This window comes from Canis lupus, chromosome 16, assembly GCF_011100685.1.
Source record: "Canis lupus familiaris isolate Mischka breed German Shepherd chromosome 16, alternate assembly UU_Cfam_GSD_1.0, whole genome shotgun sequence".
Taxonomy (NCBI): Eukaryota; Metazoa; Chordata; class Mammalia; order Carnivora; family Canidae; genus Canis; species Canis lupus.
In genome coordinates this window covers 12,847,441-12,860,278 of record NC_049237.1, presented here as the reverse complement: position 1 = coordinate 12,860,278, position 12,838 = coordinate 12,847,441, and the positions used below count along the sequence as shown (strand labels likewise).

General features: G+C 39.5%; 1 protein-coding gene across 1 annotated transcript in view; it reads left to right on the top strand.

Annotated features, from left to right (window-relative positions):
* The window catches only part of CALD1 (caldesmon 1), a 188,550-nt gene that overhangs the window by 76,963 nt on the left and 98,749 nt on the right, over positions 1-12,838 (top strand). Inside the window, 1 exon segment of the mRNA XM_038559477.1 lies at positions 9,385-9,494. Within this exon segment, the coding sequence (XP_038415405.1) occupies positions 9,424-9,494 (71 nt within the window). The 5' untranslated portion in view covers positions 9,385-9,423.

Sequence of the window (12,838 nt, the reverse complement as noted above, 5' to 3'; positions counted from 1 at the left end):
CAGTCTAGGCACTTCTCAATTTATTATTTAACTTCTATGTAGCTTTATATGTTTAAATTGTATATTTATTATGTCCAAGGGATATCATGGATAATGTCCCTTGGTTTGGTTGCTTTTCATTTAAGATTATAAACTGCTAGAAGATAGTCTCTAACTTGCTTCATAATTCTAGAACACAATAGATGCACTTGAGGATCATGATGAATAGAAGTTGAAAAATTCACTAGGGAATGATTAGTCCCCAATTAATAAAGCAAGTCCTTCGTGTATAAAATTGTTACCACTAGCAAAGCACCTCTAGCACGTAATTTTTAATTATCTCCAGCAATGTAATTGGATTTATATTTTACCATCTAAACTCTCTCACCTTGCTACACCCTGTATCAACAAGATAGCTGGCTAAGGCTCTGGATATAGGTGGTGGTGGTGGTTTTTAGAGAGAGACGGGTTAGGGGAAGTAAGGGAGAAAGAGAGAGAGAGAGAGATTGAGATCTTAAGCAGGATCCATGCCCAGCGTGGAGCCCAACATGGGACTTGATCTCATGACCCTGAGATCATCACCTGAACCAAAATCAAGAGTCAGTTAACCAGCTGAGCCACCCAGGTGCCCCTGGATCTAGTTTTGATCACTAAATGGGAAATGTTAGTTGGAAAACCAAACACAAAGAGCATACTCCTGGGTTGTGGATATTTTTATAGCTTAGGAGACCAGAAAGGCCAAAGGGTCATGCAAGTAAAACTACTATTGTGTAAAATATGATGATCTTCATACCATGTTTATCATTGGTAAAGACCTATGAGTTCTGGTCTTGCGTTCCAGATAAAATGCTCATGGTCCCTGTTATACAATTTGAAGTGTGACCTCTGTTCAGACAATGTCTCCGTTCCTGCCTGTGCTGAACATTTTACTCATTCAGTAGCAAGTGCTCATAGTGAGATTGTCTGATCTAATGACCCTCCACACGAGAACAGAGATGTTACTCATCAGGGAATTAAAAGAGCACAGGTAGGCTTCCAGAAGCTGCCATGTCTTTTACACCATCTTACCTCTGAACTGCATAACATGACTTCACACAGTACAGTCATTTCATGTGGGGGGTTGGAAGGCCTTCCAGCAGGGCCCTCCAATAGAATTTTCTGTGGTGCTGAAGATGCTGTATGCATTGCCTTATATGGTAGCCACAGAGCACTTGATGGAGCTAGTAAAGCTGAGAAACAAAATTCTTCATTTTATTTAATTTTAATTATGTTTCACTTAAATTGCCCCAAGTGATTAGTGGCTACCATATTGGACAGTACAGCCATAGAATCTTAAAAACTATCTTTCACTACAGCCTTAAATAAATGGAAAATTCTCCTCTACCTGACTCTTTTCAATAATAGGGGTTCACACTTTCTCAGCAGCCCTACCTATTGTTGGGCAGTTCTGTTGGGGGAAGGACCCCCACCCTTATATATCAGAATTAGCCTCTGTTATCAGGCATACATTTAGAGAAAACACATTTATATGTTTCTTCTGGCAAAGCCATGCACCTTTTTGTTCTCACACAGACACAGGCTGGCAGAGACTTTCCATCTTTGCCTTAGCATTCATGCCTATGCCTTTTACTTTTCTCTAGGGGCCAAAAGAAGAAGTGGCCACATGCCTGTTCTGATTTGGTATTAACCTGTGTCTTTCAGGGTAGTTTCCTTGAGTTTGCTGAGATAAAGTACTGTAAACTCTGAGGGAAGAGGGCACAGAAGTAATTGGTCCAAATTTTCATTTCTCCTTGCTCTTCTCAGAATGGTGTAGAGTTTATTCTAAATACCAGTGGTGGTTTTCCACTGATTTGCTGTGGTTCAGGAGCTGGTGCCAAAGATCTATACATCTCAGTCTTCTTTCTTTAAACAGAGGTAAACCTACTTCTCTTACCTGAGGGTTAAACAATGATTGCCATAGAATTTGAGCAATATGAAGTGTTCAAAATAAAGCAGTAGCATTTGTGATCACACTAAGATGCAACCTGAAGTCCCTAAATGTGTCGTCTTCCCAAGTGTTGGAGTCAGTGTATATAAACACCATCACTTCAGAAATCTAAAATGCCCAAACCACCCACTATTGCTAAGGTGAAGAGAGGCTGCAAAGATCATAGTCACATTAAGTCTGTCAGTGTTTTGCAAATGGAGAAATACAAATAGAGAAAAAGTAATGATAAAAGACTGAGCAGGAATGGAGAGAAAAAAACAAGCCACAACCTGTTAGCCTGTTCTTAGCATGGTTTTGTGTTCTGGGTTCTGCTGACTGGAGAAAAGAAACAACTTGAGAAGGCACAGCTACTCCGATTGATCCCATTCATTCTTATTTCTGTGTTGCTGGTCTTGACAAATGTGCCTTGGTGATTGCATGTATTTTTCTCTCTTAAGTAGCACAGACTTTTGGAACAAGATGGTGAAGGTTGAGCTAAAGTTAAGTCCAAACTGTATGTTACAATCCATGTGTTTATTTGGTTTTTGAGTCCCAAATGAACCATTCTGTTCAGAAAAGAGCAAAGCAGGTTGATAAATTGAATTTTTTTAAAAAGGACAAAAGTTCATTTTCTACAGTCAGAAAGAAAACACTGCCAGATTTACTGTGTAACTACTGCAAATGTGGGTTTATATAACTTTTGAGATTCATATATAGTCTATTACCAATGTCTTTAATTCACTTTGTAAACACTGATCAGTCAATAAAATACAGAGATGAATCAGCTTGAGTTATATTTTCCATACTCCGAATGGTAAAAATCTAGAATAAAAATCTAGCAGTTCAAATCAGCTATGATTCCTGAGTGCCTACTACATCCCAATGGTAAAGAGATTTTTTTAAAGCAGTGGTTATCTTTTCATAAATGGCCTTAAAAATGAAAATATATAGAAAATATCATATGAATAAAATAAGTAAATACTAGTTCGAACAATTGAGCTGTGGCAAAGCAGTACATATATTAGTTACCAAAATGAATGATACATATTTGAGGAAAGAGATAATTACTTGTAAGCTAGAGTCCCCAGGAAAAGGGAAAATTTGAGCCAGGAATTCAGGACTGAATAGAGAAATGGACATTGAAAAGGATAGGGAGCCGGTTCCAGATGAATGCAATGTACGAATTAAAAATGCAGAGAGAGGGGCGCTTGGGTGGCTCGGTGCTTGAGCGTCTGCCTTTGGCTCGGGTTGTGGTCCCAGGGTCCTGGGATCGAGTCCCATATTGGGCACCCCACAGGGAGCTTACTTCTCCCTCTGCCTATGTCTCTGTCTCTCTCTCTGTGTGTCTCTCATGAATGGATAAATAAAATATTTAAAAAACAAATAAAAGTTCAGAGAGAGAAAATTGAATGATGAGGTTGAGAAGCAATAAAATATTTTTATCTGGGATGCCATGGGATGATGTGCTTGAAAGGAAGGCTAATGCTTTCTAAATTAGAGAATTAGAAGAGAATGTACTTAGATAGCATTTAGACCTGGAAAGGAGGAAACATGAATATACCATGTTTGATGCATCCATCTTTGCTGGATGAGAAAGCAGGTAGGAAATCATAGTATCATATAGAGCAGGATAAAACCCTGAACATTAGCTAGTCCAACCACCTCACTTCACAGATTCCCAAGTGTGAGGTCAGGTCACTGTTTACCAAGGGTTTTTGGCGAAAGACATTTGAAGGACTGAGGTGAGTGAAGATTGAGGAATCTGCTGAGGTGAGGAATCTGTTGGAATATGTGACACCAAGGAATCACCCAGTACATGTAGGATGAAGGGAAGCATCACTGAACCACAGTAATCACCCAGCTGAAATTAACACAAACCTTTGGGATAGACAAAACATGGTTCCTGACTTTCTCCCACAAAGCCCTGAATCTTGAGAACAAAATCCAGAAACCAGATGATAGTTGTGATTTGAAATTGAAGAGGAGTATGATAGACCTTGTAGAAGTTTGAAGAAGCAAGAAAGTCTGAAATACAAACTCCAGGAGGACAGGGACCATTATAATCTTGTTTACTGTCATATCATATCCCCAGTGTGTGGAACAGAACTTGGCACCATAGTAAATGCTCAGTAAATGTTTATTGTGTGTTGATGGTATAAATGTTTTTTGGTGGGACTTCACTGAATGAGTTGAACCATGAAATTTACAATGAGTAAATAATGGTGACTAGTCAGAAAGGATTTAAAAATGGTTATGAGTGTTGAAAGACTAGGGTTTCTTGCACTAAAAGAGAACCAGTTATGTCGGGGACGAGGGTATAGTGGTCAGAAAAGAAGGTGTATAATAAGGAAGATGCAATGCAAGAGAAGAAACTCCAACATCACAAAGAAAAGTATTCAGTGATGCTGGCCAGAATCTGAGCATCCTGGTTTATGAATCTTACAAAGAAGTAACAATAAAATAATAGAGGCTTAATTAATATTTGCAAAGTTTAATTTAATTGAGATCTCTGAGACATGATAATTCTATTATTTAAACCAAATGGATATACAATTGAAGAGGCATGGGTAATTTTTAAGATCACTTCTTACCTAAGTTTATATGATCCAATGAATTAGACCAGAGATCATTGACAATGGTCTTCTCAGAACTTTCCTGGGGGCATTCTCACATGTTTCCTGAAAGGGAAAATAATTCGTACAGGGCAATAGTGGATTAGTTCAAGAATATCATAATGATTAAGAGCATAAACTTTGAAATTCTAGTAAAATGGGGATTTTAATAGCTACTTTGCAGGTTTATTATGTAGATAAAATAATTCAGCATAGTTTTAAATGGCCCAATAAAGCTATCAAGCCACAGAAAGACATGAAGGAAACTTAAATGCATATTGCTAAGGGCAAGAAGCGAGTCTGAAAAGGCTATCTGCTGTATGATTTCAACTATATGACATTCTGGAAAAGGCAAAGTTATTATAGAAACAGTAAAAGGATCAATGGTTGCCAACAGTTGAGGCAGAGGAGAGAGGGAAGGATGATTAGATGGAGAACAGGGGCTGTTTAAGGCAGGGAAACTATTCTAATACTACAATGGCTGATACATGATATTATGCACTTGGCCAAACTCATAGAATATACAACATCAAGTGTGAAACCTAATGTAATTTATGGACTTTAGTTAACAATAATGCATCAGTATTGGTTCATCAGAATTGGTTTTCATTTGCTATTCAGTTTGTGATGATTTGATGATTTGTATTGGTTCATCATTGCAACAAATGTACCGCACTGCTACAAGATGTTAATTAGGCTATATTAGTTTTCCAGGGCTGCCATGACAAAGTACTGCAAACTTTGGGGTTTAGAACAACAGAAGCATTTTCTCACAGTTCTAGAAGCTAGATGTCCAAAATCAAGGTGTCAGCAGGGCTCCTTCTGAAGACCCGAAGGAAGGATCTAGTCCATCTCTCTCTCTCCTAGCTCTGGTCATTCAGGCATCCCTTAACCCCCCACCTCAGGCATTCTCCTTATGTCTTCACATGATCTTCTCTTTATGTATGTCTGCTTCTGTGTCCAAATTTCCTCCTTTTCATGAGAGCACCAGCAATTTCAGATTAGGGCCCATTCTAATAGCCTCATTATAACTTGACTTACATATACAAAGGCACTATTTCCAAATAAGATCACATTCTGAGGGGTTAGATCTTCAATATATTTTTTTAGGGGGAAGGGATTATACAATTCAGTGCAAACACAGAAGAAACTGTGGGCAGGGGTGAAGTCTATTCATCTTGTCTTTAAAGTTGAAACTAAGAAATAACACCCAATTAATTTTTTAAAAAACATTAAGAAAAAATAACCCAACACATTGTACATATTCAACAAACGTTAGTGACTTTCAGAAGCTGCATTAACTTATCCAGTGTCCCTAACACAGTAGATTTTATTCTTGGTGTATTCCAAGATGAGTAGTAGCATGGCCCAAAGTTCCCAAAGACTTTCCCTAACCAATTTGCTATTCAGTTTTTGATGATTTGAATGTAGACAGGACTTAGCTCCTCTGGCTTCTCCCCCTAATAACTGAGTGGTGGACTAGAAACCTATCTGCTCACAAAGTTCTCCTGCCCTTGACTCGGTTTTGTGGTGTCATTACCAAAAGAAGACACTGTGTGTCAACTGATTTGGAATCTGTAACACTGACTTATTATTTAATTACAGCAGCATGTGCTCTGTCTTAAGAAAATCTAGTGTTTTGGGGGCCCATATTGAAAAGATATATCAGTAGGTAATGACTCATCTGCCTTTGTAAGGAGTTTTTTACCCTTTACACAGAAGTCATGTCAGAGTTCTTTTATTAGCATGACAATAATCCTCTCCTACAATATAAAAATTTACACTTTTTTTCATAAAACTTTCAAGAACCCATCTGTCACATCCATGGGTACATACCTTCCTCAGACTACAATTCTCTTTCAGACTAACCTGTCCATTTGTGTCCCTCTAGAGCTCCATGGTTTATACAAATCTCTTTGCTTTGACACTTCATCACTTCATTGGTTGAGAAGTTTGTTTCCCAATCAATGTTGCTGGAAGGAATTCATCACTGACTGAAGTTAGGGAAAGAAAGGAGAGATTAGGAGCTGGGGACATGGAAGCCACTGCCCCCCAAAAAAGGGAAAAGACCACTTACAGTTCTACCCGTACATGACTCCCCTTAATAGGACAGTGCCAGAGAAGTTCAGAGGAGCTCTGTGGTAGGGGAGTGTGATGATTAAGGAAGACCTCTAGCCCCATCCTGGTGGGAGACCAACTGAGAACCTCTTCCATAAATCTACACCTTCCCTTCCCTGTGCCATCTCATACACCCAAAGCAGAGTCATACCACACAGTACATAAATGTGTGTTCTCTCCCTCAGATACACTCACTACATGTCCATAAACTGCAACCCAGAAAAGTTGTGTAGATGCATCATACACTGACCACCACCCCCTACCTCTAGTGCGCCACGTATATACTCAGCAGCCTCCAAATGAGTAATTCATAGACAGATGGACTTTTTCTGTGGTTGGGAAAGAAAAAAAAAATAGTGCCCAAGTAAGTAATAAAAGGTGAGGAGTAGGTGGAGAGAATGGATAGCAGAAAAAGAATTTGGGTGGGGAGAGAGCCAATGAGTGAGGATGGGCAGCTTACTGAGTGAGTGCTCCAGGACACTGCTGGGCTTGGCCAACCCTGTGCATCTCCAGCCTGTTCGTCGCTGCTTATTAGCACCTCCTCCAGAGGTGCAGGCTAAGGAACTCTACTAACAAAGCAGCATGCACGACTGCTTAGCTTGCGTGAGGGAGGAGCACAGGCTTTAGAGGATGCTTTTCAAGCTACTTGGATAAATTCAGAAAAGTGAGATTGTTTACTTACAGACGGACCTCTCTCTCCCATTTCTGTTTGCCGTTGCTATAGTTATTTGCAAAGTGGTTCATCTACAACAAAAGACTGCACTGAAGAAAGAGACCAGAAGAGTTTAGTCTCTCACCACACCTAGCATTCAAATCCCCAAGTTCAGCCCCACTGTCCACAGGGACGGTCTCACCCTGCACTGTGCTCAGAACAAGAGCCCACCCCAGGGTGAAAGACACCTCCACACACACCCCAGCCTCCACAACCTCTTAAGAGATGCTCAAATCACTTTTTTTTCCATTCTCATAACTAAGGGGAGATCAAACTGGAGGACAAAGAGACATTTATGGTTGATGAGATGGTAAAGGAAAATGGATTCTTTTCTTCCCAACCAGCAAAGTACTTAGAAAGTACTCTTGGGGGATCCCTGGGTGGCTCAGCGGTTTAGTGCCTGCCTTTGGCCTGGGGCGCGATCCTGGAGTCCTGGGATCGAGTCCCCCGTTGGGCTCCCTGCGTGGAGCCTGCTTCTCCCTCCTCCTGTGTCTCTGCCTCTCTCTTTTTCTCTCTCTCTATGTCTATCATAAATAAATAAATAAATATTTTTTTAAAAAAGTACTCTTGGTACGAGTAAGACAGAAAAACACCTTCAGATTTTAAAATTCCCAATAAACACCAAAATTTGAATTTCTAGAAGATTTATAAGCAGTATAAATAATACCCTAAGGGATAAGAGAGGGGGGAAAATGCAAACATTGTATAGTTGTGTTTTTATTGGCAGAGATTTTATTTTTGTTTTTGTGAGTTTTTTAAGGGGAAAAATGCTTGAGAATAAAAGAATCTGACAATTTATATAAGAAGCTTTCTGAGCTTGGCTTCAAAATCTCAGTTTTGTTTTTTGCCCCTTGCAACAAAGATGTCACTAGGTGATGGCTTTAGGTTTTGCACAGTTCCTTATTTTCCTATGCAGGGCAAATGGCTCGTCTCATGTGCACAGAAAGGGCTGGAAAATATTTTTTGTGATCTGAGTGCAGCGGAGAGTCTAGGATTCCAGAGGAAGTGGAGGCCTCCCGCTCCACACAGGAAACAATCTTCAAGCAGGCCTTAAATGCCAGATTCCAGGCCGAGTTTAACTAACCACTGACAGCTCTGTAAACAAAGCAAGGACAAAAAGAGCCCGCTTCCCCTTTTCTGGTAGTCATTTTGGGTTTGGGGGCTGCAGGGGAATTCTGGAATACTTGGCTTCATGGCACAGAAGCGCAAGGGAAGCAAGCTCCTCAGCTGAAGAGCTGGAAAGGGAAGATCTTTCTGGGATTAAAACCATCACGGAGGAGGTAGGAAAGGATAAAATGGTTGGGTCACAAAACGAGCCGGGACTTTTGAGCTCTGAAAACAGCTTGATCATATGCAACTGCTTTTAAAAATGCTGCTAGCTTATATTTATTCATAGTAGTATTGCTGTGGTCTTTTTTAAAAATCATTCTGATGTTAATATTCTTTCAGAATATACAAATTACGCCTGGATACTTCTATTATTTTATTACTATTTTCCCTCTTTTCCTTTTCTCTTAGTACCCACATATTTCCTTTTTGGCCACTCTTCTTTTTCTCACACTTTTTTTCTCTTTTCCTCTTTCTTTGTTCACTTTTTCTTAACTTTTGTCTGTGGCTCAAGCAAGTTATAAAGAACAAAATCATTCAGTAGCTCTTCAGCAATCTTACCAGTATTTTAGATCTTCAGAGTCTTTCTGTCTCCTGAGGTTTTTATTTATTTATTTTGAACTGTAATCCTGGGATCTTACTTATTTGTCCCTAATAATTTCATGAATGAGACTAAATTTAACACGCGAAGGACTCAGCTCAGGAGTCAGAAGCTGATCACTGGCTACCTTGCCAGTCTTCTAAGGTGTTTTTCTTCAGAGCAAAGAAGAAAAGAGAGGGTGAAACAATGGTGGGGATGGTGGGGATGGTGGGGAGCCAAAGGTGAAAGTGTTTCATGGGAAACAATACTTAGATTCATCTATGATATTGACCTACCTCCTCCCTGCTAGGTCCAGATTCTCCTGTCTCTCTAGACCTGAAGCCACACCATGGATGATTTTGAACGTCGCAGAGAACTTAGGAGGCAAAAGCGGGAAGAAATGCGTCTCGAAGCAGAAAGGTAAGGATCTAAGTTGAATGGTGTTTGTGTTCTGTTATTAACAATGCTGGTTTCAGGCTTCAAAGATCATCAGTCTAAGGGCCAAGTCTATTGCACACTAAACTGTTTTTGCAAAAATAGTTATGGAAAATTTTCCTGTTATGACTCTAAATTGTGCATTAAAAAAATAAAAGAAAACCAACATCAAGGAAAAGAGAGATTCTGGAAGAATCAAAGAGTTGCATTAAATCAGGAGCCTTTCATACTAGAATTTTTAAATGACAAAGGCAATGTGTGGATGAAAGTTTAAAAAGCAGTTATAATATTGAAATGACAGGAAAAATGACAAACGCTGACTATTGAAACCAACTAGGAAATGGGAGTCTTTGGTCTAAAAATAAAAAGGCAATAAGTCCCAGATGGATCTTGTGACAAATCTTTATTCATATTAGAAAAGTAGCCAAATTCAGTAATCCACATATTAAAGGTTAATAGTTAATAGAGATTCTGAGTCTAGTTGGAAGCTGTTCTGTTGTGTGAGGCATCTGTCGTGGTGAGTTCAAGGGCAGGTTGGGGAAGTAAAACAATTATATGAATGAAGCACGGGGCATAAATACATCTTGTAAAATGGACAGTGGCATGTAATGTGGCTCAAATCAGATAGAGTAGGCATTCACAGGAAGAAAAGTAGTGCACGATGATCTTACAATCAAACTGATTTTGCCTCACACCAATGTTAATGCACAGATGAAAAGATGGCAGTAAGGTGATCCCTTAGCGATCCTGCAGTACAGAACAGGAAACTTACACCTATAACCAAAGTTGGTGAGGACACAAGCTTGATATATGTATATGAGGAACACAAAAGAAAGTAAAATTACCGCCTTTGATTAACCTGGTCAGAGTAGGCCGCCATTCATGGGATGACAATGTACATACATGTGACACCGTGACTGGTACCTGGGCTCTGTGGGCTCAAGTCTCTGCTCTGCCTCAATGAGTTGTGTGGCCATGAGCAAGTGACTTCCCCCTAAGCCACAGTTTGCTTATTTGCAAAGCAGGCATAATAGCTACAGAATCTGTGTGGTGGTTGTGGAGATTGTTGAACTTTGTAACTGGCCTAGCCAGTACCTGGCACATGGCAGATATGCTTCCATAAATGCTAGCAGTCGTTGTTTTTGTTTTTTAACCATTTTCATTAACTAAGCAAATAAGAAACAACAACAGAGCCATATAGACAGCCAGAACTAAACATCGATGCCAAGGAAAGGCAGTCATCTTCCAGCGATGAAACCAGTCAGAAAAAGCTCCTTGAAAGTGATAGGCCATGGAGGATGTTGTAACAGTGATGAAGAGTAAAAGGAAAGCCATCTCAGGGAGGGAATGACACCAGCAAATATCACAGGTGGAAACAAGAATCCTGGTGTAGAAAACCTATCACTCAATGAGGAATGAGTTGGACTCACACATCTTGGGTGTTCCTATTTCCCACACAGGGCAATAGACAGAGACTTATCAGGGGAGCCGTAGGTGATAAGATGCTTGAAGAAAGTGATCTACAGTGCACTAGAGTGTGGGAAGAGTGAGTATATGGTAATGAGGGCCTGAATCAGGGCAGCAAATATGGAAATGAGGATCAAGTATGAGAGTTTTAGAGGGAAAATTAGCCAACCTTTCAGGAAAGGGAGAAACTCAAAGATAATTCCAAAGAAAGTAAGTCTGAGGAGCTGGAAACTTCATGTCCTAGATGGAGAAACTCATTCCATTCTTGAGTGTACATGGCCAGGGGGAAGTATTTAATTCAGGGAGAAACCACATCCAAATGGAGATTCTCTCCAGGCAATTGGAGATAGAAATGCTCTGTCTTTGTTCAGAAAGGGAAAGAAATTATTATTAGAGGATAAGTTAGGGCATATCCAGTGTGGGGCTGGTTATACAAAAGCTGAAGGTGGATGGTAATGATAGTGTCAAGAAAACAAGTGTAGAGAGAGTGAGAGGTCATAAAGACAACAGAAACCATCAGAGGAGACAAAGGTGTCAGGGAGATGGGGAGAACCGAGGAGAGCATCCATGTTGAGTGGACATCACCACCTTATAAGCAATATCCAGGCCCAGTGGGACAAACCTCTTACTCTTCTCTGTGATGTGTTATATGGCCTCAGATCCAACTGAAAGTCAATAAAATATCTTTATCCAAAAAAAAAACAGACCAGGCCAGAGCGTGGAGCTAGAGGGACTCAGGAATGAGTACAGAAAATTGGGCATCAGACACCATCAGTATCTCCAGTGTCTTTGCCTTCTAGCAAGGAGGGAGATGGGGAGTAGATGTGAAGGAATGGTACTACCACATTGCTGTGGTTAGAGCCATACTGTAATTACACTGAATAAACTCAGTTTCTTTAGAACCAGAATTTTGCCTAAGAATTTTCTACACACCTATATGGTTCCTTCCTTCCAGTTTTCTATTTTGTGTAGTAGGACATGTCTTCCTTTAAAGTCAATCATTAAAGAAATGTACTAAGTGAAACTTAGTTGGGTACCCTTAATCATCTAAAATAAATATACACAAATTTATCCTAACCTTTTAAATTTACATTTCTGTCTGTATTAATTCTTTTGGGATATTATGTTCCATCTGGTCCCTTTTCTTTTCTTTTCTTTTCTTTCTTTTCTTTTCTTTTCTTTTCTTTTCTTTTCTTTTCTTTTCTTTTCTTTCTTTCTTTCTTTCTTTCTTTCTTTCTTTCTTTCTTTCTTTCTTTCTTCCTTTCTTCCTTTCTTCCTTTCTTCCTTTTTTGAAAGAAGTACTTAAGTACCTCTCTACCTTTGTACCGATCATCTTTTCCTGTTTTAAGATGAACTTTCTATATAGTTTTTTTATTCCAGGATGTGTTAAGTAAGTCCATCCTCCCTCTTTAGGATTTTGTAAAATCTGATCACTTATGGAAAGTGAAGGGCAAGTTTTATGGTCCAGCCAACTATGATGGTAAAGTTAAGGGTGTGTACAGGAAATAGATGGTCAGAACCAGAAATCAAGGACATCCAAATTTGTGGTTTTGATCTGAAGATAAAGGACTTGGAAGACCCTGGGCAAATCCCTCTTCCTTTATCTTTAGACCATGGCTTCCTCATCTGTAGCAGGAGTTGGTCTTTTCTCTGGGGGACTGATGGTCATTTTTAAGTTCATTTTACTTTTGATATAGTCTAACTTTTAAAAATATAATGGTCTATATTACTTTATTCAAAACAATAAAGCATTTTCCATTTTGGAAAATGTGACCCTATGGCCTTACGCATAATTCCCTGGGGCCAGACTGGAGAAGACCTAACTTTCCTTTGGATTTAGGGAACAAAAAGAAAGGACTCAA